General features: G+C 28.0%; 3 protein-coding genes and 1 non-coding gene across 6 annotated transcripts; 3 read left to right on the plus strand and 1 right to left on the minus strand.

Moving 5' to 3' along the window:
- The first annotated feature begins 2419 nt into the window (after positions 1-2419).
- LOC112797969 (uncharacterized) lies at positions 2420-3404 on the plus strand. Its single transcript, XM_025841097.3, has one exon. The coding sequence runs from the start codon at positions 2564-2566 to the stop codon at positions 3236-3238; it is 675 nt and encodes a 224-aa protein (XP_025696882.1). The 5' UTR covers positions 2420-2563; the 3' UTR covers positions 3239-3404.
- A 5394-nt stretch (positions 3405-8798) lies between these two features.
- Positions 8799-11807, plus strand: LOC112797970 (6-phosphogluconate dehydrogenase, decarboxylating 2). Of its 2 annotated transcripts, none has more exons than XM_025841098.2 (2): positions 8799-9084; positions 10069-11807. In XM_025841098.2, the coding sequence occupies exon 2, from the start codon at positions 10079-10081 to the stop codon at positions 11537-11539; it is 1461 nt and encodes a 486-aa protein (XP_025696883.1). In that variant the 5' UTR covers positions 8799-9084; positions 10069-10078; the 3' UTR covers positions 11540-11807. The 2 variants fall into 2 exon arrangements, with proteins under 2 accessions (XP_025696883.1, XP_025696884.1); XM_025841099.3 differs by having other exon boundaries at positions 8799-8974.
- Positions 11808-21039: 9232 nt separating this feature from the next.
- On the minus strand, positions 21040-23565 carry LOC112797972 (light-harvesting complex-like protein OHP1, chloroplastic). 2 transcript variants are annotated; one of them, XM_025841103.2, is made up of 3 exons: positions 23036-23525; positions 22813-22935; positions 21040-21246 (listed from the first exon to the last, which is right to left on the minus strand). In XM_025841103.2, exons 1-3 carry the CDS (start codon positions 23204-23206, stop codon positions 21244-21246), a joined length of 297 nt encoding a protein of 98 aa, XP_025696888.1. In that variant the 5' UTR covers positions 23207-23525; the 3' UTR covers positions 21040-21243. The 2 variants fall into 2 exon arrangements, with proteins under 2 accessions (XP_025696888.1, XP_025696887.1); XM_025841102.2 differs by lacking the exon at positions 21040-21246 and adding an exon at positions 21318-21664 and having other exon boundaries at positions 23036-23565.
- Positions 23566-24153: 588 nt separating this feature from the next.
- On the plus strand, positions 24154-24234 carry TRNAL-CAG (transfer RNA leucine (anticodon CAG)). Its single transcript has one exon. It is a non-coding gene; the product is annotated as a tRNA-Leu (tRNA).
- The last annotated feature ends 1424 nt before the right edge of the window (positions 24235-25658 follow it).

A 25658-nucleotide genomic window follows, 5' to 3' on the forward strand; every position in this document is an offset into this window, starting at 1 on the left:
TTTTCATTTTCACATCATCTTGTCCTAATAATAATAATGTGACTATCAATTTGCACAGTTACCTCACATTAATTGTATAGAACATCATTCTCAAACATAAACCTATGTTAATAACCTTTTTAATTAGCAGCTCTGATCCGTGAATGGGACATAGCATGCTGATTCACTTCTACATAATTTACAATGAGCAATGCTAGGGGCCAGCAATTTTTGTGATTGTTAGCCATCAATGATAATTTGATGGTGTGAGATTGGTGTGAGATTTCATCCAATGGCTCACCTTCCTCTGCTGGTTACATGCTGGCCAAAATTCATCAAAACTGCTGGTCCTTAGACTTTTCCATTTACAATAGTTCAATCTTCTTTAATTTGATCACCATTATTATTGAAATTGTCATCATTAACACTATACATGTATATGTATTAAAAGAATGTGGAAATTTAGCTGAAGTCGATTTTACGTGAAATTGATATCTGAGAGCCGTTAGATGATTTGACTGATTTGACTAAATTTTCATTCAACAACTCTCGGGTATCAACTTCACGTGAAGTCGACTTCATATAAATTTTCACCTTAAAAGAATTGTTTTTTATTTAGTACTCTACTTTTTAGTAAATGTAAATATGCTTTAAAGAAAATTAAAAAATGCAACACTTCTTAAAAATTAACTAACTTGCTTTTTAAAGTGTTAAAATAAAAAATAAAATATTTATAAATTTTAAATTTTAAACTCTAAATCTAAAATTAATTATTAATGTAAAATATAAAGAACTAAATTAAACCCTAATTTCATTCTATTTCTATTATATTATTGAATGTAATATAATTAAGAATCTCTTTTTCTTGATTTATTGCGTAATTGACTTTGATTTGTACCTAACCATGCTTAGAAAAATTACAGGAGTGGGGCGTGATCAAAGATTTGGCTTCTATATAACCCATACATATATTATTGTTTTTAGAGCCTAGAGGTCCCAACAAGAGTGGTTCTTGAGTCATCAAATTCTTAACCTTTCTTTCCTTCCCTCTTAATGAATTTAGAAAGAAAAATCTTTTGTACAACCTAATAAGATATTAAGTTACACTCTGTTTATTATCATTTCATAAGATATTTTTAAAAAAAATTAAATTTACAGTCTATTTAATATAGTAATATTCATACTATATTTAATTAGTAATTATTGAGATAAAATCGAAATTTAAAAAAATATCGCTTTTATTTCTATTTGTGAGGTTTGAAAAATACAATTTTTTTAATGTTTTATGGTGAACTATCTCAAACTCTAAATATTTTTTTATATTAATCTTATTTTAACTATTAAAGACAATGTATATTAAATATATAAATCAATATATAATTTCTTGGTATCATTTTCCCATACAATTTCTTATGTCATCTTGAGTGAAATACTATCTATTATTGTTATCCAAAAGAGAGAGTTTGCTTGGAAATATAGCACTCATCACACTCACACACTATAATAAATTATTGACTTCATGGAACTTCATATATATATTCCTCTTATGTGCCTGCTTTAGCCTAAACAGTTTGCCATTAGAATTATTATAATAATAATACCCCATGATATGAACTGCGTGTGCCTGTATTTAATTTGATGTAAGCATATAATTTGTCCCAATAAGAGATGATTATCCACATATCCAAGTTGCATCTTCCCCTCCCTTTTCTTTATTTCTTCATCACCATCACATGAATTCAAACACAAATAATATAAACACCTTGTCCCACATAACAAATAAATATATGCTAGTGCACTCATTGGTGTTTTCAATCGTATGTATCTTCATTTCTATTATATTTTTTCTACACTAATACAAAAATTACTTTTAACGGTTATTTATCTTATTTTTAATAATAATAAAAATAATTATTAATATATTTATTAATAATTAGAAATTAATTATCTTATATTTTATCGTTAAAAATTTTTAATAATAATTATATAATTGTCAATAAAATTTTTTTAATAACTGTAAAAAAATATATAATTACTATTATAACATACATATAGTAATTAACTAATTATAACAGCAAATATACAATTGATGCAAAAATATAAATTAAATAATATATATAATAGTTATCATATTATTGTCACTAAAAATAATTTTTGTTATTGTGTTAGTGTAGTCAAAATTATTTTATATTTTTTCACTAGCTAGTATTATTTTTTTTTATAAATGAAAAACCAATACTACTTACAATGACTCCCTTATGTTAACTATAGTGTAGTCATAATTTTTCTACAAAATTATCAAAAGTAATACATTTAGAAAAAGATGGCATAAAATCAAGTACAATGCTAGGCCACTACATACATGGGAATGTGGATGACATATACCTTTTAATAATCTATGCTTTCAAAAAAAAAAAAAAAGAAACCTCTAATCACCATTATTCTCTCCCTATATAATGCTACTCTCCCACCTCTTATTTCCTTCAATTCTCAGAGTAAACCAATTCAATTCAATTCACCATCATCTTCCAATTAATAAACCTTTTCTCATTTTTTTTCAAATCTCTCTCATTATTGCCACACCATGCAAGCCTTAAGGGATGAAATCACAGGCCTTGATAATAATTATTTTCTCCCTTCAGAAACATATAACTATACTACCTCCATGATCCAAAATACCAACAATACCCTTACCTCTTTTCAACCATACAATAACAACAACAACCAATTCTATAATGGCAACAATTTCCTTAATCAAATGTTTTTTCCACCAGAATTTATTCTTAGCAACAATAGTCCTACTCAATCATCATGCATAAGTAGCAACAACTCAACCTCTGATGAAGCAGACGAACAACAACAACAACAACAAAGTCTTATCCTGAACGAGAGGAAACACAGGAGGATGATATCGAACCGGGAATCGGCTCGCCGGTCCCGGATGAGAAAGCAAAAACACCTTGATGAGCTTTGGTCACAGGTTGTTTGGCTGAGGAATGAGAATCACCAATTATTGGACAAATTAAATAATGTTTCAGAGTCACATGATAAAGTTGTTCAAGAGAATGTTCAATTAAGAGAAGAGGCTTCAGAACTTCGCCAAATGCTTTGTGACATGCAGCTACATAGTCCAATTTGCCCTCCTCCTTTGAGTCCTTTTCATCATGATGATGATGAAGAAGAAGAAGAATATCTCAACTATGATGATGATTCCTCAAACCAATCCAACACCACAAGTTCTATGAACCTACTCGGATAATTAATAATTAACCCCAACAGGTTAAGATTTTGAATATATATTGCTACTTGTTTGTGTTTACTAATATATGAAAACAAGAAATCGAGATAAATTAGAATCTCTAAGAGTTTGTCTTTGTTTTTATTGCTTCTTATTCTGCAATTAAATAATTGAGACATTTTGGATATTTCGTATTTATTTTTTTTACAAACTATATCATGAAATCACTCCTCCCAACAATAATAAATCAACACACGTACGAATTTTTGTTCGTATGCATAAATTTTTTGTATAATTTTTTTTTTGTTTTACGTCATTTGTTTTCTTTTAGGAGATAACAATAATCGAGCAATTACGCCATATAAAACATATATTTTGATAAGAGAATGTATATTATCACTTTTATTTTAATAGTGACATTTATTTTTTAACAAACTCATGCAAATATATAATGGCAGACTAACGTCATTTAATTAATTCTTAACAAGCATTTTAAACTAAACAATCTCAATAAGTATTACTATATATAATTATATATACCATTTGAAATATTTCATCTTCTTTGATTCTTCTATGTGTGTGAAAGTTAAGAATAGCGTGCGTAAGAGAAGAAATGAAACCACAAACGACAATATCAAGTTCAGAGTATATTATTATTTGGATAATATTTTGTGATGAAATGAAACTGCTGCCTTTTATCTATATATAATAATACTATAGTATTATATTATTGTAAGTTTTGATGGTATATATGTTAGAGTTTAATTTTAATGTGCCGAAAGTGTAAAACGTTTTATACAGTCGTATAATTATATCCGTTTTTTTATAATTATTCACACAATTAATATAAAAAAAAGGTTATTTTGTTAATGTAACATTACATAATTAGATATAACGTAAAATTATTTTATATTAACGGCGTATCAAATTAAATTCTATATGTTATGGCTTATGAACAATAATAAACGTCAAAGTGGCTAAAGAGCTATCCATAATCTTGCTAGGTTAATTGCTAGCACTTAGCACCAACCAATGCAATAAGTTGTAGGGCACTTAGAGATTCAATATATAACACGCCATTATGATAATACTTGGCTAGAAAACAATATAGAAAAAGAAGCCTTCAATTTTCCTTCATGACCTCATCTTCCAGCATAGGTAAAGAAAAATAATAATATATATAGTGACAACAACATTATATTATAATAATATATAATAAATTAAAGAAAATGTATGTGAAGCGAAAATAATCCAATGTTATATGATGTATTAATTAATATTCGTTTGATTAAAATAATAGAAGTAATAATGTCAGGTGAAAATGGGTGGGGGAGAGAGTTGAAGATGACGCATAGACATAAAAGAGTGTCTTGTAGTGGCAATTGGTTGATTATACAAAAGTTGGTTGCAAGAAAAAGTAGATCATATGGACCCGTTACCCACTAAAATTAATTCTTGTAACTCTTATCTTTTATTTTATTTTATTTTTTTTTTAAAGTTAATCTGTTAATGTCATTTTCTTTTCTGGAAGAATAGAAATATGTAATATTATTTGGTAATAGTAAATAACTTCATAATATTTTGTAAGTGTTTTACTAAAGATGTGATTACGGAATAAAAAAAGAATTGTGAAATTATTTAAAAATTCAGCTTGTTATCATATACATTAAAAATGTCGTAAAATAAAGTTTAACCCTTTTTTTGTTCTTTTTCATGTTTTGATTAGTATCCATACATATATAAAGTGAAGAAATAATAGTAATAAAGTGGTAACTGGAAAATTAATATTTTATTAATTATTCATAAATTTATAATTTTTATCATGCAGGTGTGAATTCTTATTATTACTTTAATTTAAGGATAATTAAAGTATTATTTTTATTATTTTATTAATTTTTTTTATTATTTTTATTATTTAATTTTATTTTGATTTTAAACTAATATTTTTTTGAGATAATAGTCAATTTGGTCTTTGAATTAACATGTAAATTTTAATTTAGTTATTGAAGTTTCAATTTTTTTATTTAGGTCCAATTTAGGTAAATACCTTAATTAAGCTCATTTTGAAAAAATAGCTTAAACAATAAATAGCTATATTAAAAGTAGTTTACAAATAAATTATTTTGTGTTTGGATTTTTAGTTCTAAAAATACTTATTTTATAGAAATGTGATAAAAAATAGTAGTATTATGAGAGAAGTCATTTTGTTAACTTCTCTATAAACTCCTAAATATAGCTTCTTAGAAAGCTGCAATTTAGTTTTAAAAATTGCACCAGACATTAATACTACTACTTTTCATAAGTCAAAAGTTCAAAAAAGTTATTTTTGAAACTTTTCAAACGAGCCCTAAGTCCTCAAATTTTACGAATATGACTTATGTTAGTTTTTGAAATAATTTTCGATGCACAGATATTAATGAAATGTTGAAATAGACAGTCACATGTCACAATGAACTCTGTAAAAATATGTTATTTTAGTTTTGGCAATCAAATATACTAAAAAAGTTATAAATAATGTTTATTAAAATTTTTTCTCCCAAAACAAGTGATTCAATATTATTTTTGAGTTATATAAACACTAAAACTAATACGGTATCATTTTATAAATTTTAGTGTGACACAATAATTATCTATATCAATATTTTATTAATGTTTGTGTGTCAAAAATTATCTTAAAAATAAATATGAGTTAAAATTTAAAAATTAAATAAAAATAATTAAAATTTTAAGAATTAAACTATAATTTGTATACAAATTCAAATATCAAATTATATATTAACTCGTTATTTATTGGTGCTAACTTGTATGAATATTATTAGAAAATAACTAAGGTATTGGTAGTGTGTATAATTGTATATATACTTTCCATCCATGCACATTGCGAATAGAAACTTACAATTGGTCAAATTATGGATATTTCTTTTCGCAATATGCATGGCTTAGATAAGAGAAATTCGTAGAAATGAATGAAACTTTTATATTGCAAAAGGCACAAGTTTTAATATTAGAGAACCATGGGGACTCTTAAACCTTAGAAGAAATAGATTTTGGTATTGAATCAACCAATTTCACAGGTTCAAGATCAAGTCCAACAACACCAACAAGTTATAGTTTAAATGATATAAATCTCTCCATATTTATTTAAGAGGTTATATATTCAAGTTTTCTTATTTTCGGTTAAAAAAAATTTAAATCCAAGAAGTATAATGTTTTTTTTTTTAATTTATAGATCATTTTAAAATAAGTGAATCATTACAATTTTTAGACATATTGACTCATTACAATTCTATTATTCATTAAGAATCTTATAAATTTTTAGAAAATTTGACAAACTATAAATTTCATACAACTATGTATATATATATATATATTATACTCACCTTTATTGTTTTCAAATAAGAAAATAACAATATATATTTTTGAAAAAAAAAACAAATTATACTTTTTGGGCTTGATCTTAAACTTATGTAGTTGGTTGATTCAATTTTTGAAATTTTAAATTATAGTATCACCAGAATTGTCATTTTTTTTAATAAATAAAATAAAATTATTAAAATTTCGATTTAACTCTTATTTATTTCATTCTTAATTTATTTTTTATATTTTACATAAAATTTCTATTTTCTCTACCTTATCTATAAGCACTCTAAATCTCTGAGCACTACTTTGAACTTTGGATATAGAACATGAGTGCGGCAAATGAAAAATTGCATATTATTCAATTCAGTGTACTAGCTAGTATTAAGTATTAACTAAAAAAACATTAGTATATGTTTTGTTAAGCATCCTTTAACATTTTTAATTTCATTACATGCATGTAGACACCAAAAAAAAAAAAAAATTCATGCATATGTATGTGGACAAATTAAAATTTGGCGTTGAATATCATTGAATAAATTAGCTGAGCTTAACATAATTGAATGGACCTGGTCGATCGGTGCACCAATATAAAATAGGTGCAAATCCCAAAGCGATTAATTATTAATACTCAAAGAACATGGCTTTGCGAATATGACACTTGTTAATAATAGTATTAAGAACATGGTTTTGCTACTATGACACTTGTTAATAGTATTATTTATATGTAGGAGAAATAATTTTATTTTTTATTTTTCAAGAAATATATATATTATAAAATATTAGAAATTTTAAAGTTTTTATGTGTTAATAAAAAAATTTTATATAACACCTTAGCAAATATTCTTAACCAGATTTATAAGAATAATACAAATAAAAAGTTTTAATAGAGTTTTTGTTTTTATACATGTTCATAAAAAAGTCAAATTTTCATTTTAACCTTCTTAACAATATTTAGAACATTCTTTGGTTTTTTTTTTCTTTAGTAAAAAATATTTAAATCTTTCTTTCGATTTTTGTTTTTCTGTCGTAATTAATCCATCATGCTGATTTCATTTCATTATCAATTGACTTCAAATGTGAATGCTAAAATGGGAAATAAGTAAAGAACAACAGAAGCATATTTATTTCTTTTTTTTTACGGTATTCGACAACCGTGAAGAATTAATCTGTCGCGAATCAGAGATCCCATTTAAGGGAATATTTGCTTAAGCGGACGAGTTGGTTATTTGATTTTTTTATTTTTGACCGATACAATTAATCCATTTATTCTTTTTTTGGTTTCCCACGGTATCCTCCAACCCGACAGGTCAAGGACTAATCCGTCGCGATACTGAGCTCCATTTAAAGGTTTGCCGCTGGCCAATGAGTTACTGTATGCACAAGATGAGATTCAAACCTCTGACACTTATTTAAACAGACTAATGAACTAACCACTAGACCAACTCAATTTGGTTTAATCCATTTATTCTAGTCTAGATCTCTTACATATTGGGCCTGATCGTGACCCAAGTTTGAACTATAGAAAATAGTCAATAACAGACATTCGACAAAAACGTCGAAGCCATAAATAAGTTACTAGATGTTCCAAGAAGTACGAAAAACTTGTCCAAAAAAATTAAAGTAAGAAAAATATCTTTGTTTTTAATATATAAAACAGTTTTTCTACGTATTGGATCTTTTTATTAAAGACTAATAAATTAGTACATGCATCAAATAGAATTTAAATTTTTTATATTTACTTAAACGAATTAGTGATCTAATTATTAGTTTAATCTAAATTGCTTATAAAACAAAAATCTTTGTTTCACGTGATATTTTTTCTAAAAATAAAAAGAAAAGTAGGAGGTACTATGATTACGATCTAGGAGGAATAACAAATATTTTAAAATTTTAATTACACCTTTAAACTTTTTTACTTTTACATGTATTTTTTATTATTTAATTTAAAAAAATAAAATATTTTTTGTTTATTTAATTAAATATTAAGAGTTTAAATTTTATTATTTTCTATACAGTAACTCATTAACGAATAACATATCTTTTAAATAAAATTTTAATATGTGATAAATTTGTTTTTGACTTTTTGAATTAAGAGATATTAAAAAAAATTTGTTAGCTATTTTTCTCATATAGCACAAAGTTTATTTCTTAAAAAACAATAGAAGCAATAAAAAATAATAATTTAATCAAATTATAAAGAAAAAGCAATTTAATCAACGGTGTTCATTCCTCTGATCACATTTCACCTAATCCTCCCTTCGCATTTGTTAGACAACAACTTTGACCCGCTTAAAAAGTTGGTTGGTGGTTGTTGGTCTCTTCTCTTAAGCCGTCATCGATTCTATTTCAACCTCCGAATTATTATAATTAAATTAAAAAAGTCATTTTTTTCCATTGGTAACTTTTCCCTCTCTTATATTTATATATAGTTCACCTACCCTTCTCTTTTAATCTGTTATTTTTCATACCCAGATCTCTCTTTCTCTGTAATTTGACTCCAGTTTCAGGTCTGCACTTTCAAGTTCCCTTTTTTATGTTCTTATTTCTTGTATTTGGGGATCCATTTTTCTGCTTTTGGTGCTTTATCATGGACTTAATTTGCTTGCCCAGAATTTCAATTTGCAATTTTTCTTACTTTTACCGAATTTTATTGGTCTTGTTCTGGGTTTTGATCTTAGTGTTGATGATAATTTAGGACTATGTGCTGTGCTGTGCTGTGCTGTGCTGTGTTTTCTTACTGATTGATAACATTACTTAGTTGTGGGATGAAGATTATTTTATTGAACCTTGATCTTGCTGATACTGCTCTGCCTGTAGTAGTAAATACAGTTGATAGTAGTTTCGGTTCACAATAACTGTCATTTTAACCTTATTCGGTACATTCATAAATCTAATTAATGTTTTTAGATACAAATTCAATCCAGATATATTAATGTATGAATGTACAAAAGACAAAATTGACAATTAATTTGAGCTAGAGGGAGTATGGTTTGGGGGTTATGCTGTTTGTGTTGTAACATTTTTGGAAAAATAAGATAACTGGAATGTGAGATCTTGTAAAAGTTGCATGCCTGTGAATTTCGAGGCAGAAACTGCAAATCTAGGAAAGTATAAATCTTGTTTGGTAGTTGGGATGCTAATTGTACGTTTGATTGACATTCGACAGGGAAACCTAAGAACTCAATCTGCTGGGTAACATTACTCCAATGTTTAGATAGGTTGATGATCAAGTTTATTGGTCTTTGATTAGTGATTACATTTCGACATTATCATAGTCTTCATTCTTGGAACATGTTCAAGGTCATTATACTTCCTATTGAACTTGGTAGAAGTTTTACTTATTGATGGCATCTTGAGTCCCACATTCATAAAGCTGAAAGTTTTTTATGTGCTTGCTGTATTCTTTGATTGTAGTTTACATATTTTTGTTTTCCTCCAGAACCTTCCTACTTTAATTCTCATATGCATTATCATTATCAACCATTGAACAGGAAGTTCATTATGGCTCAACCGAAAACAAGAATAGGTCTTGCTGGACTGGCTGTCATGGGCCAGAATCTTGCTCTCAATATTGCCGATAAAGGCTTTCCCATCTCTGTTTACAACCGAACCACATCGAAGGTAGATGAGACCGTTGAACGAGCAAAACATGAAGGAAATCTTCCGGTTTATGGATACCATGACCCTGAAGCTTTTGTTAATTCCATTCAAAAACCAAGGGTGATAATAATGCTTGTTAAGGCCGGCGCACCTGTTGACCAGACCATTAAGACTCTATCTACCTATTTGGAAAAGGGTGATTGTATTATTGATGGTGGTAATGAGTGGTATGAGAACACTGAAAGAAGAGAGAAAGCAGTGGCTGAATTAGGACTTCTTTATCTTGGGATGGGAGTTTCAGGTGGTGAGGAGGGTGCTCGCAATGGTCCATCTTTGATGCCTGGTGGTTCGTTTGAGGCTTTCAAATACATAGAAGACATTCTTCTCAAGGTGGCAGCTCAAGTCCCTGACAGTGGACCTTGTGTTACATATGTTGGCAAAGGTGGATCCGGAAATTTCGTGAAGATGATCCATAATGGAATTGAGTATGGTGACATGCAGCTGATTGCGGAGGCTTATGATGTACTGAAGTCAGTTGGAAAGTTGTCAAATGAGGAGCTACACAATGTCTTTGCAGAATGGAACAAGGGAGAACTTCTGAGTTTCCTTATCGAAATCACTGCTGATATATTTGGAATTAAGGATGATAAAGGAGATGGATATCTTGTTGACAAGGTTCTTGACAAAACCGGCATGAAGGGTACTGGTAAGTGGACTGTTCAGCAAGCTGCCGAGTTATCAGTAGCTGCTCCCACTATTGAATCTTCTTTGGATGCTAGGTTCCTTAGCGGGTTGAAGGAAGAGAGAGTTGAAGCTGCTAAGGTCTTCAAATCAGCTGGTTTTGGCGATATCTTGGCTGATCAATCCGTAGACAAGCAGCAGTTGATCGATGATGTTAGGAAAGCACTTTATGCGGCCAAAATCTGTAGCTATGCTCAGGGAATGAATTTGATTCGTGCAAAGAGTATCGAAAAAGGATGGGATTTGAAGTTGGGTGAACTGGCCCGGATTTGGAAAGGAGGTTGCATCATTAGAGCAATATTCCTTGACAGAATCAAGAAGGCTTACGACAGGAACCCCAATCTGGCAAACCTTCTTGTTGATCCTGAGTTTGCAAAGGAAATAATTGATCGCCAATCCGCCTGGAGGAGAGTTGTTTGCCTTGCCATCAATTCCGGTATCAGCACCCCAGGTATGTCTGCTAGTCTTGCTTACTTTGACACTTACAGAAGGGAAAGATTGCCGGCTAATTTGGTGCAAGCTCAACGTGACTACTTTGGTGCTCATACGTATGAAAGGATCGATATAGAGGGATCGTTCCATACCGAATGGTTCAAGCTTGCCAAGCAATCAAAAATTTAGGTTACTGTATTTGGACCTATCTGAATTTCTAATAAATGTACTGTTTCGTGCTCAAGACTTTGTGCTGAGCTGAGCATAAATATCTGCTACAATGTGGTGATTTTTTACCCCCGAATTATATATATCCATTTATGAATTGCTTGGATTTTGGTCTTCCAAAGATTCTTGCATCTTTGCTGATCATGCAGTTAGCTTGATTCAAAATTTTCCATTTCATGGTGCCTTTGTAATTTTCACATTTCAATAAGATGTTCCCTGTTGGAAGTTACTTTTCATTTAACAATTTACTTATTTGGATTTAGTCTATGATTTGCTTACAATGTAAAAGAGTTTAGTCAAAATATCTTGAAGATATTATAAAGCAGCGGATCAAAAACTTTTATTGTTTTCATTCTATCCCTGCCTATTTCTTACTTCTTAGTCAAACTTCTTTTGCATATCTGCACCCAACCCCAGATGAAAGTGAATGGTAAAAATTTGTCATTCGTTAATTTACGAATCGACAGTACAATGTTTACTGCCTTCCTTTCTCATTGATAGTCCTTTTGATATATTTTTTTATGCTTTCATAACTCAGATGTATGTAGATACATCGTTTTATGAAAGTTAAAAGATATCAAAACAACTATCAACAAGGAATGAAAGGATTACACCTTATTTTTCACTGGTAATGGGAGTTGCATCTTGCATACATTTGGAAGTTGGAACTTCTCATTGGAGGATGACAAACATTTTTTGTTTTTTGTTGGTACCTTGCCAAGGTAAGAAAGTAGATGAACAACTTTTGTTTCCCAATTTCTCCACTTAACTCCTTTTGTTAGTTTTGGTTAGAACAAAAGTAACTTATGGAATCTCTTGCTCTTTAAAGCAAAAAAGGTACATACTTTTCTTTTACTAAATTTGTATCAAAATAACTGTTAATCCATTGAAAAATCAACATATCATGTCTAAATATATTGACTTCTTAATCTACTAATTCGTCCCAACTCAAAATTCCAAATTTTCAGTTACTTTGGAACAGAGAGAATATTAATTTATCTGTTCTTTTCTTAGCTTGAGCCTTGCTATTTGTGAATCTGTTGCATCATTTTCAGGCCCTACCAACCACTACAGGTTTTAAGTCACTCAGTCCCTGTATGAGTTAGCTTTTCTTTCAGGAAAAACAAAACTATGATTTGTTTTTTTCCTTTCATATGTAATAATATCTTCACACCTTCTTTATTTCCTTTCTTTACTACCTTGTCTGTTATCTTTTTGTTGGTATTGACCTACTTGATATTTGTTAAATTTTCTTTGAGATCTTTTATTGCCAATAATATGCTGTATGATTAAGATTGAGAAACCCTGTAATGGTTTCTAGTGCCAAATTATTTGAGCTCAATAATTGAGAAAAGCCTATGATGGTTTGCTTCTTTTGGCTTAAAGGCATTGGCTCATATCATTTTGCTTCAACAAATAATTTCTTGTCATGACATTTTGTTATGATCCCTATAAGATAATGAACTCGCGTTGGTTGGTCGAGTGGTCAACTCACTCGTCCACTTGTAGAAGGTTCAATTCCGCCTTGTGTATGTAGCAACATATTAGCCAACGACAGACCTTTAAATGAAACTCATATTTGCAGCAGGTTAGACTGATTATTCATTAACTTGTCGGATTGGGAGAGATTGTATAAAATTAAAAAAAAAAAATCCATTGTCAGTTATAACAAAGTTAAGGACATGTAAAAATTTTACATAAGACTACCTATTTTCCATAACACCTAATGAAACTAAGCAGTTCAATCCTAATTCCAGCAAAACTTCCATTAAATTTTCTGTGATTAATCTAATAATAGTGACAGTAATCTAATAATTTACATGCTTTCAATCAAATGGTGACAGACGAATTTGTCATTTTTTTTTAATAAAAAGATCTTCAAAAACATCTCTGATATTAATTTCAGAAAGAAAGTTAATATCACATGGATCATTCAAGAACTTAAAAAATTGGATGCTTACTTTATATATATATAGAAGTGAGGAGTGTGTGACCTTTTTGTATGATTCTTTTGAAAGTCTATGTGGTGGCATCATGTTTTTATGTCAATCATACAGCCTGAAACTTAGCAATGCCTTGCTGTTGCATCTTCTGTCCCATTCATTCATTCATTCATTCATTGATTTCATTACAAAGTTTTATTATCACTTTCTCTCTCACACAAACACATTCACAAATTAACATAAAGACCATAACCAACCAAACCACCCCAATGCCCTGTCACTGAAACAAATCATAATACCTTTTTATTGCATAACATAGTTGTCATTCCCATGAAACTTTTTTTTAATTAAAAATTAAAAAAAAAAACTTACCCTCTTTCCAGCAAAGCATATGCCCCATTTCGTGCCATTTGCAATTTGGAAGCACAAATACCACATGACACACCCCAATTATTATTGCCTAAGTTATTCATAGAAAAATATACAATTTTTTCTTTTAAGTTTTTTCTTCCCTTGTGTTCTTGTTATCCAGAATCTTTTGGCCACATCTCTAACTTCTTTTTTTAATTGTTTTTAAAAGAAAACAATTATTTTTATGAGTCATTTTTCCTGTTCCTTCTATCTCCCAACTCAATAAGACCTTTGCGTATATTAATCAATAAATGTATTTTGAAGTCTTGTGTTGAAGATTCTAGCAGCAGTTAACTTTGTATATATATATTTTTCAAACTTCTAGACCCTATAGTTTTGAAAATTTTACATTCGTTTGATTCATGTAACCAACCCTACACAATCGAATAAGAATTAATTGTCATTTTCGTGTCACTTTCTTGATGGATGACATGACATACTCTTCAGAGTTGGCATGAACATTTCCATTATTTTCAAACTAATAAGATTCAATAAAAATCTGAAGAAGGTGTTACTAAAAAGATTAAACAAAATCTTTCAGGTTATTCTTATCATACAATATCTCCAATTCGATTATTAACCCTACAAAAAGTTCTTGGAATTAACTATTCAATTCAACTCAACTCACTAAGTTACATTGATTATTAGACTTTATTTATATCCTAAGTAATCACTAACTAATCTTAATAACTAACTAATTCGCCTAGTTATCCTAATCCATAGCATCTATCATTCTTGGAACTCAGAGATTTCAAGTTGAAACCATCAATTCTATTGCTGGAAAAGTGGTACCATGTTCTTGAACAACATTAAGAATGTTCATACATTAGAAAATGTCCTATTTTTCACTACAAATAATAATCATTCAACATATATTATGTGAAACTGAAAATCTAAAACTTTGTGATAAGAAAACCTAAAAATGTTAGAAGATAATATTTTCTGAGGTAGATGTGTGAGTAAGTAACAAATCAACAAATTCAATTTTTCTTTTCTTCTTCTTTTCCATACAAACAAATTCAAATTTTGAGGATGCATGGTTCAATAAAATCCCAGCATCATATACAAAGAAAAAAAAATTAATAATAATAATAATAAAAAAGAATAGAATAGAATAAGAATACTCATTTTTTACTTCTGTTGTTGTCAACACGTTTCTTCTCTTGTTTGCTTGAATTCTTCTTCTTGCTTCCATGGTGATGATGATGATGATCTTGATGTTTATCTTTCTTGGAAAATGTGTTGTTGTTGTTGTTGTAATGAATTGGACCAGAGGAAGCATCTGAAGCCATTGAATCATCACTCTCTTCTTCATCAACTTTCTTTCCTTTTCTCCTATTATTATTATTTTTATTATTACTATTACTAACATAATCATGATTATGATGATCATAAACATTCTCAACATTGCTGCACCCAACATCATAATCCTCATCTTCTTGCATTGGAGATTCAATATACATAGTCCAACCAGATTCACTACTGCTACATCCTTCAGCTCCACCACCCCATATTTGTTTATATGAATCCATAATAATTATATCTAAATAGAGAAAAAAAAAATATGAGAAGATAGATAGATAGAACTATAGCATAATAAGAACAATGAAGATAGAACTATAAACTTACATTAATAGATAGAGCTTCAAAAGTTAAAGGCTCCAAAAGGGTGGTAATGAAAAAAAAAAAAAAAATGGTAGATGCATAGCACTTTGCTCCAAAAGGCTTAAATTCAAGGGAGGAACCAGGAAGGTTCCTTATAAAAAGAAAATTATAAAAAATGAAAAAAAAAAATTGGAGCATGAAATAAACAAAAGGAATGTTGGGGCTTGCAGTCTTTGGTCATAAAACGTATCTATAAATAATAATTGTTTTTAACCTCTGTCGTTGTCATGTTAATTAGAAAAATAAGATATATTTATATCAAAATTTTAAACTCTCTAATTTAATTTAATTTTGCATATAATACAGTTGGACATTGCACAAGGTTGACAACTAGAAAAAGAATGTAAAATCATGGTCCTTGAATATGCTATTAATTATAGCAGTGCCACTTTTATTTTTTATTTTTTATTTTTTATTTTATTTTTAACTTTGTGTTATGCATGTGTCTATGATTGCATCAAAAAAAATTCTTTGTCTTGTCTATAGTAAACAGGCTAATCTATTTCTTTTTCAAGTACATGTGTTTGTTAATATTAATGTATGTTCTATTCTCTGTATCTTAAATATAAAAATAAATAAATAAATAAATAAATAAAGGAGTATCTTCTTGGATGAGAAGGTTTCAAGAATCAAAATTAAACTCATCAACCTAATGAATTAATTTCATTTTCTTGATCATCACAAAAACAAGAATGCACTTATTCAATTATTCAGTAATTTAAACAACACAAATATTTTTTTTATAATTTAGTTAAAAATTAAATAATTCTTTTTTGTTTTTAATTTAATATAATATAGATTGGTTGGTCTACAAACTTTGTGTGTATACATTATGATAATTAATATGAATATTATTATATGATGGCAGGTCATTGTTGGTAAAGGGTTGTTGGCTAAACTTTGTTTAGGTGGGATGTGATCATGCTAACCACAAAGTTAGACCACCCTTGAAAGCCTACTAAGTTTGGCATTTAATCCTATGAGACAGGGAACTAAATTCATCAAAATAAAGCATCTTTTTTTGTCAAATATTTATTATAATCACATGTATGTTAACTTGAGCTGCTAATCTACCATTAATGTATTATATTAATTTGTTCGTATTATTTCTATGAGTTTTACAAAACCTCTTTGTTTTTAATATCAATTACCGGTTAGTGAATTATTCTGGTGCCTTTTCCTATAAAAGGATAAATACATTTATTTTATTCAACAACTATATAATTTAATCATAAGTCTTAGCTTTAATATAATTAGGATAAACTACCAAAATACACCAGAATTATTTTATTATTGATAAAAATACTTTTAAATTTTATTATTAACAAAAATATCTTTAAATAATTAAAAAATATGCCAAAAATACATCCTTTGTGAATTAAGATGTTTTATATTAACAGAAAAAAAAGACATTTTTATCACATTTTTAAATAATTTAAAAATATTTTTGTTGATAATAAAATTTAGAAGCATTTTTGTCCGCATCAAAATAATTTGGATATATTTTTTGTGGTTTAGTGTTGATCATAATTTATAGGGTCAAATACGATTTTGATCCTAAAATATATACTGAAATTTTTTTTCGTTTTCAACCTTTTTTATATACAAAATCGTCCCTAAGGTTAGACTTAGTTTAAAAATCGTTCTTACCCTAAGGACTAAAATCGTACGGAGGTGGTGGTAGAAATGGAAATAAGGGTAGATCGTCTACAACTTCTTCTTCTTCCTTCCCCCTTCGTCTTCTTTCCTTCTCTTTCGTAGGAGCAGAAACACTCTCTTTTACTTTTTTTTTATTTTATAATTTTTTGTTATAGATAATTTGGTCCAAAATTTTAATATTTAAGTAAAAAAATGATTTTTAACTTTAGAGATGATTTTGTATGCAAAAAAAAAGTTTGGGACAAAAAATTTTTTTTACCTATATCTTAGGAATCAAAATCGTACTTAACCCTAATTCATAAGTGAGACATAGGTTATTTTTTGGATAAATGATCTAATTCGTCTCTGAAAGATCATTCGTTCTTCAAATTAGTCTCCAGAAGATTTTTTTAATCAAATTCGTCATTTCAAGGTTTAAAATTAATCACGTTAGTCCTTCTATCATTTTCTTTGTTGATGGCACCAAAATTTATTAATGTGACACGTTAAATGATACTACAACACACATATAGGAATTTTAATTCACTATTATTAGCATGATAAGTTTATGAAATTAATTAGATCAAATCAAAACCTAATTGGAAGAAAAACTTGAGGCATTGGAATCCCTCAATTTGGAGTTAATTTTATCTAATTTAAAATTAAATCAAATCAAAACCTAATTGGAGGGAGAACTTGAGGCATTAGAATCCTTCAATTTGTGGTTGATTTGATCTAATTTTATAAACTTATCATGTTAGCCACCAATTAAGACTACTAGGTGTGTATTACAATATCACTTAATGTGTTATATCAACAAATTTTGACGCTATTAGCAACGGAAGTAATAAAATGACTAATTTAAAATCTTTGCAAGATGAATTTGATATTTTTCGAAGACTAATTTAAAGAATAAATAATCTTTCGAAAATTAATTTGATAATTTACTTATTATTTTTTAGTTAAAAATAATTAATGAGCAAAACAAGCTTGGTTTCAAATTTTTAACATCACTTAATTAAACTCGCTACTAATAGAATTTCAAACATATGAAGGGAAGCCTTTTAATTTATTTTATTGGACAAGTAACGGTAATAAGAAGAGCAGTGCATTAAATTTAATTTATGTTACAAGTAATGTATTAGGAAGTGGAGTAGAGAGAGGGTGAATGTAGGTTAACAAAGTATAGGCGAAGCAATTGAAGATTTGATCTTTGCATTAAGTAGTCCTCAACTAGATTTGACTCAATAATTTTCCTTAACATTTGAGCAAGCACAATGTAAGAGTAATCAATCATTATTCTTCTTGAATTGAGCCATCTTTTGGCTTTATAAGGTACCTAGCTCCATATCCTTTGAATGTAATAATAATCACAATTCTTGCTTACACAATTAAGCTGCCTCACCCCATAGACCATGTTAGTTGTCCTATTTATTTTGCCAAAATTTCAAAAATAAATAAATAAATAATAAAAAATACTATGGTATATAATATAACGTAGAGAAAATCGAAATTTTACGTGAAATCGAAAATGTAAATTAAAAACATAAACATAAAATCTTAACAAGATTTTAAATAGTAAAATCGTCAGACTTAGTACAAATTTCGTAAAATCGATAAACTCATTTAAAATCGTAATATCGAAAGATTTTAAGAGTTAGATCAAGATTTTAGCTGCTATTTATATAAGAGTTCATTTATTTAATTAAACTAAAAACAAGCTAATCGCGTTCAATTAGAAAATAAATCTTTTTCAATCAATATCAGATAATTTTTTTTAAATCTTAAATTATAAATCCTAAACTTTAAATTATAAATCCTAAATTATAATTTTTCCGAAAAATAAGAGCTAAAAAATAATTTAGAATAAAAAAATTAGTTATCACTAACTAATTCAAAGTTAGTTTTGTATACTTATTTTTTTAGATTAAATAAAAATAAAACGACTTTTGAGTAGTTATTTTCTTCAAAGTTTGAATGACAATTCTCTCTTAAAAAAGGAGTATAATAAGTTTAACAACTCATCTAATAGTCGACTATAATAATGCTTCCAAAAACATGAAATGTTTATTTCAGAAGTACTTTAATTTGAGTAGTTGATGAAAGCTGTAAAGAACAACTATAAATAACGACTTTGCAATGGAATCAATCAACTAATAGCATTATAACAAATTAACAATACAAACAAAACCATGACAAAAAAGGAAGAAGATAGAAGTGGTTTTTTCAAGTATAAACGACAATAAAATTGGTCAAGGCCATTTATCCTAAATAATAATTCTTCAAATTTCAAAAGGCAACATTAATTTATAGCTTCTCTTTTTTGCTTTGAATTATTCGAATTGAACAACAACAAAATATTTTCATGCAAGCAACAATAATAATGAAATTAGACGATATGATGTTGATATGAATTTTTTTACCTTTAACTCGTTCTCTACGTTAATTAATGTCAACCCTTGAGTCTTTAAACAAAATTAACTGACCATAGCAGAAGCAAATTAGTAGTAACAAAAGCTAAATTACTATTAAAATCTTTGTATGTTTTTGGTTGAATTTGTCAAATAATCTTTTTTTTTTTGGTTGTACATCGGGGCCTAAGCCCATTATCAAATAATTTCTATTTCTGGGTTGTGGAATTTAAAGCCCAATATTATCCCATACTATTTTAAGAATGAACCCAAATACGATTAAATTTAGGAAATGAAAAAATCCAGGCATTTGGGTTGGGCTTTTGGCCCGTTTTAATACCTAACAAAGCTATAATAACCCTATGACAAAACATGGGCTTTAATCCCATTCTTGACACTTACTTTTGAATTCATATTTTGTCGAGTTAAACCCAAAAATGATAACTGAGATTGGCGTCGTGCACTAAAATCGTCTCCAAGATTCTAATTGCACTAATTACATTTCTGAAATTGACAAAAATGTATCATATTAGTCTCTGTTCCATTTTTTATTAATGGCGTGATAACATGACTTGATGACATGGCATGTTAGTGAAACGTGTCACTCCATGATTTGGCCACGTATAATGGTATGATAATGTGTTGACCAGTGACACATGGCATGCTAATATAGATGGTTGTGATACATGTCACAATGCTATTTGGCCACGTACCTGCTTGTGCCACGTGTCACGCAATAGTATTCGTCTACGTGTCATCAATTATATCATTATTTTAGATGCTCTAAATTAGTCCCTCACTTTACGTTAAGTGACTCATTTTAATCCTTAAAATTGAATGTGGTGCACCAAACTAGTCCCTTTACCCGTTTTTTCTCATTTTTTTAAAAAATTAAAAATTTTCAGTATTTTAGATGTATTAATTTCAATTCTATTTTTTCACACTTAAATATGAGTGTTTTTATAAAAAAATTTAAAGTTTTTGTTTTAATTATATATTTTTTTCTATAATAATTTAACATTGGTAAATTTTGTAATATATAAGTATGTTATTATAAAAAAAATTATATGATTGATTAGACACAATTTTTCATCAAAAAATGTGTTTTAAACAAGAAATCAAGAACTCAAATACACATTGTTTTCGTTTCTTATGAAATACAAGTTTTCATTATGTATAAATGGGCTAGACTAAAGGCATTTCAAGCACTCTTACTACCATCTCCGACCTCCTCAGTCTAGACGAAAGAGGTCAGAGATGGTAGTGGGAGGTGCTTGAAATATCTTTATGTCAACTCCAAGACAGCAGTTCAAAGTACCCGCAAGAGAAAAAATATTTTACAAAAGCATCTTGAATTTATAAAAAAAAAAGGAGAAAAAAACTAAGAGACTAGTTTTGTGCACAACATTCAATTTTAGAAACTAAAATGAGTCACTTAACGTAAAATAAGGGACTAATTTGGTGCATTTACAAATTACAATCATGACATAATGGATAATATGTGGACGAATACTGTTGCGACACATGGCACAAACAGATACGTGGACAAATAGTATTGCGACGCATGGCGCAACCTTCCACGTCAGTATGCTACCTGTCACTGGTCAACACATCATCATACAATTACACGTGGCTAAATCATGAAATGACACATGTCACTAACACACCACGTCATCAAGCCATGTTATCACGTCGTTAATAAAAAATAAGTCAGAGACTAACGTAGTACATTTTTGTCAATCTCAAAAGACATAATTAATACAATTAGAATCTCAAAAATGATTTTAGTGTATGACATCAATCTTAAATATCATTTTAAGATTTAACTTTTTTTTTTTCATAATTTTGAAACGTGTAGTACCAAATAACAAATCACTATGAAAATTGATCGTAGAGAACACGAAAGTAAAGTGAAAAAATTGAGTGTGACAAAAGTTTTTCATTAATGTTCAGAGAGGAAGATCAAGGCCTTTGCCAACATCAACTCCAATGACTTGAAGTATTCCCTTGTTTATTATCTGCAACATATACCAACATTTCATAATAATCCAACTTAGCAAAAATGCTTTAGTTATGCAATCAATAGTGTAGTTAGAATGAAAAATGTTAAAATTGAAAGAAAAAATCTAAAAATATATGATCATTTTGGGTAAAAAATTGTTTTAATTTCTAATATTTGAACTAAATTCTAATTTTGTCTATAATATTTGAAACATTTTATTATTATTTCAAACGTTTTATTTTGACCTAATTTAATTTTTTTGTCAAACTTAAAATTTTTTCTTCTAAAAATATCCTTTCTTCCATTATAATTTTTTACTAAATAACGATAAAAATTATAATTGTAGTAGTCATAATGACTATCGTAGTGATTTGAAATTAAAAGAAAAAAAAAAAGAGAAAAAGGATAACAATAGAGAAAAAAAAAAGAATATTTTTAGAATAAAAAAATTGAATTTTGATTATAGTCCTGACAAAATAAAATGTGAGATAAAAACAAGAGGTTGCAAATATTAAGGACGAAAATATGACTTTTACATTGCAAATGTTAAGAAAGAAATTAGAATTTAGTTTAAATTAGAGATTAAGAGTATTTTAGTCTATAATTTATATTATCTTCCTGTTCATAATGTCACTTTTTTTATTTCTCTAAAAGTCAAAATACAATATTAAAAAAAAGTTTTCTATAGTGACATTATCAAATATAGGAATAATATTATAATTTACAAATTAAAAATATTATTCGTATACTAAAATTAATTACTAAAATCAATCATTAATATATTTGTGTATAAATATATATGTAGTTTAATTTATTTTTAGTGTATATTTATATTTTAACATATATTTTATTTTGGTAGTTGAGTTATTTTGAAATACACATCGCATTGTCATTTTCAAATAATAATAAGATAAATTTTAAAATAATATAACTTGATGTCTAACTTTTACTTAACTTATTTTTTATATAATAACTTTTGAATATTTAATACTAATTTACTTTTATATTTTTAAAATTAAATGTTAATTTTTAATTTTTTTTAATAAATTAGACAAATAGTACTAGACACTCCAACAATCACCTAATAATAAAGCGACATCCTGTTACTATTCGAGTGACAGCAATATATCTATAATGAGAAATGAAGATGTGAAAAAGACTCACAAATTCTACAATGAAAACTCCAATGATTCCAATCATGCAAGCTCTAGAGTTCCATATCTCTGCTGTCCTTGTGAACCCAAGAAATGGAGCCTGAAATTGTGGCTGTACTTTTGGAAATTCCACCTGAACAAATAAACACACATACACACTTTTTATTCAACTTTTAAGGAGTATTCTTATCACCTAATTAACAAAATTTATAAAAGAAAAGAGAAGTGCTTACACCAGCAGGGGGCTTGGCTGCTGTGACAGTGAAGGAAACTCTCTTCTTTTGTAACCTGTAATTATAACCATTTGGAAGGAACAACCGTTGCTTGTCTGGTGAGTTAATTGAAAAGGTTGTTCCTGCGATGAGTGATGAAGGCAATATGGTTGATGAAGAAGCCATGACCATGATTATGGTTGAAACCCACCACTATTTCCTTCACCCTTGGCCTTATCTACTCTTTCTCTCTGCTTTTCAACTTCCATTTATTTTTGTGTGGTTCATATTAGAACACGGTGGGGGTCTGGGATAATAATAATAATAATAATAATAATAATAATAATAATAATAATAATAATAATAATAAAGCATCTTTTTTTGGGTCAAATATTTATTACAATCACAGGTGTCCCTACTTTACAAAAAAAAAAAAACTCGAAAATGACCTCTTCACTTATACTAAGCTTCTCTTTTTTGCTTTGAATTCGAATTGAACAACAACAAAAAAATTTCATGCAAGCAACAATAATAAAATTAGACGATATCATGTTGATATGTATGTTCATCAAATTATTAAGAGAAAAGAATAAGTAATTCTTTTCTTCATTTCTTTTTGTTTTCCCTTTTTTTTTTTACCATTAACTCGTTCTCTACTTTAATTAATGTCAACCCTCTAGTCTTTAAACAAAATTAACTGACCATAGCAGAAGCAAATTAGTGGTAACAAAAGCTAAATTACTATTAAAATCTTATATGTTTTTGGTTGAATTGGTCAAATAATTGTATGTGAGTCTTCTTATTCTGAGTTGTGGATTTTGAAGCCCAAGATTATCCCAGACTATTTAAGAATGAGCCCAAATATGATTAAATTCAGGATGTGCGTAAAATCCAAGCATTTGAGTTGGGCTTTTGGCCCGTTTCAATACCAAATAAAATAAAGAATAATTTTGAGTTTTAAAATTTTTGTAACAAACAGAGCTATGATGATTCTATGACACAACATGTCAACATAGGAATTTTTTTTATAACTACGTGTCATAGGCTCATAGCTTTCGCTCAAAATTTTGAACAAAAAAAGTTATTATTTTAATAAAATATTATAAATAAAATAAAAGTGGAAACTTATTATCATTCAAGTCAAGATGGCCGAGTTGGTCTAAGGCGCCAGTTTCAGGTACTGGTCCGAAAGGGCATGGGTTCGAATCCCATTCTTGACATTGTAACTTTTCAATTCATATTTTGCTTTTGTATCTAACTATCTATGAATCTATCCATAAGACCATAACTACGGCAATTTGCACCTCCATATGATGTATCTACCCATAACTATGGCAATGTGCATCTATGATATTATTATTTATCAGTTTGGTTCTTATGTTTTTATTTTAAAATACCTTTAACTAAAAGATTTCAATTGTAAGGTGCTTAAATCTAATTCAAAGATATAAATTCTGGGATCCGGTTCTCTAATCTAATTAGCTAGCTTACTTTAAATTCCTCTTTTTTCTTGATTTCCCATTTTAAATTATATATTAGAACTGACTAAAAAATAGTTTGCTAAAGTTTTCTCCTTCCATCAGAAGAGTAATTACTTCACAAACTTTCCCCATCATGTATGTAACAACTGAAAAATTAATAACAACACTAAATTACTAATCAATTATAATTAATTGGATAAAATTCAATTAGAAATTATACAACTGTTTATTATACTTAGAATATTCTTTAGCATATATATTGATTATTGATATTGATTGTTACCGTAGCTAGCTAGTAGCTACAGCCACCTTGAAAAACTAGCACCTAATAAAATTTCAATCACTTAAAAAGTTAAAACAATAATGTATATAACTTTTTAATTGTTTGTATTATATTATTGGTTTAATTACTCTATTGGTCTTTATAGTTTCACGAATTTTTCAATTAGGTCCTTATACTTTTTTTTTAATTGAGTCCTTGGACCAAATTCTTTTTTTAATTGGGTCCCTACACTTTTTTTTCCTTTTATTTAGGTCCCTATACTAATTCTTTTTTTTTTAGTTAGATCCCTATAAAATTAAGCCAATACTATTAAGAAGGACTTAATTAAAAAAAAAATTTAGTGTAGGAACTCAATTAAAAAAAAAAAGTATAGGGACCTAATTAAAAATTTCACGAAACTATAAGAACCAACAGAATAATTAAACCTATATTATTATTAAGCAAAATCCTATTTTAGTCATAGAAAGATATAAGCTTAGAATATTAATCATTTCATAACTATTTTGTTAATAAATCCTTCTTAAATTCAAAAAAGTCTACTCAAAAGAAGTTAAACGGTTAACAGGGATAAATTTGTGACTATATATTAATTAATTAAATGTAAAAATAAAAAATATGAATCTATTTTAGTGGGGCAAAAATCCAATTAAAACGAATAAGTCTTTATAAATTTCATTAGCATTTAAACATTTTAAATTATGTATTTAGAATAATTTAATAATCCAAAGCAACTTTTGTATTTGACTATTTATATTCATTTTTAAATTCCTCTAAAATGAAAAATATTAGTAAAATGAGAAAAAACGGTGTAATTACCTTAATTTTTAAATTAAAATTGTGGACTTTACATACAATAGAAGTTATAAATTCCATAATAATT

The sequence above is a fragment of the Arachis hypogaea genome, chromosome 4 (assembly GCF_003086295.3).
Source record: "Arachis hypogaea cultivar Tifrunner chromosome 4, arahy.Tifrunner.gnm2.J5K5, whole genome shotgun sequence".
In the NCBI taxonomy this organism is placed as follows: domain Eukaryota; kingdom Viridiplantae; phylum Streptophyta; class Magnoliopsida; order Fabales; family Fabaceae; genus Arachis; species Arachis hypogaea.

Bases quoted from the DNA above. Each gene is read 5' to 3' on its own strand.
- LOC112797970 (XM_025841098.2), top strand. From the start codon at position 10,079: ATGGCTCAACCGAAAACAAGAATAGGTCTTGCTGGACTGGCTGTCATG.
- LOC112797969 (XM_025841097.3), top strand. From the start codon at position 2,564: ATGCAAGCCTTAAGGGATGAAATCACAGGCCTTGATAATAATTATTTT.
- LOC112797972 (XM_025841102.2), bottom strand. From the start codon at position 23,206: ATGGTCATGGCTTCTTCATCAACCATATTGCCTTCATCACTCATCGCA. The intron at 22,936-23,035 runs GTAAGCACTTCT...TTATTTGTTCAG, and splicing joins CAGCCAAGCCCCCTGCTGGT to GTGGAATTTCCAAAAGTACA. The intron at 21,665-22,812 runs GTGAGTCTTTTT...TATATGTTGCAG, and splicing joins GAGTTTTCATTGTAGAATTT to ATAATAAACAAGGGAATACT.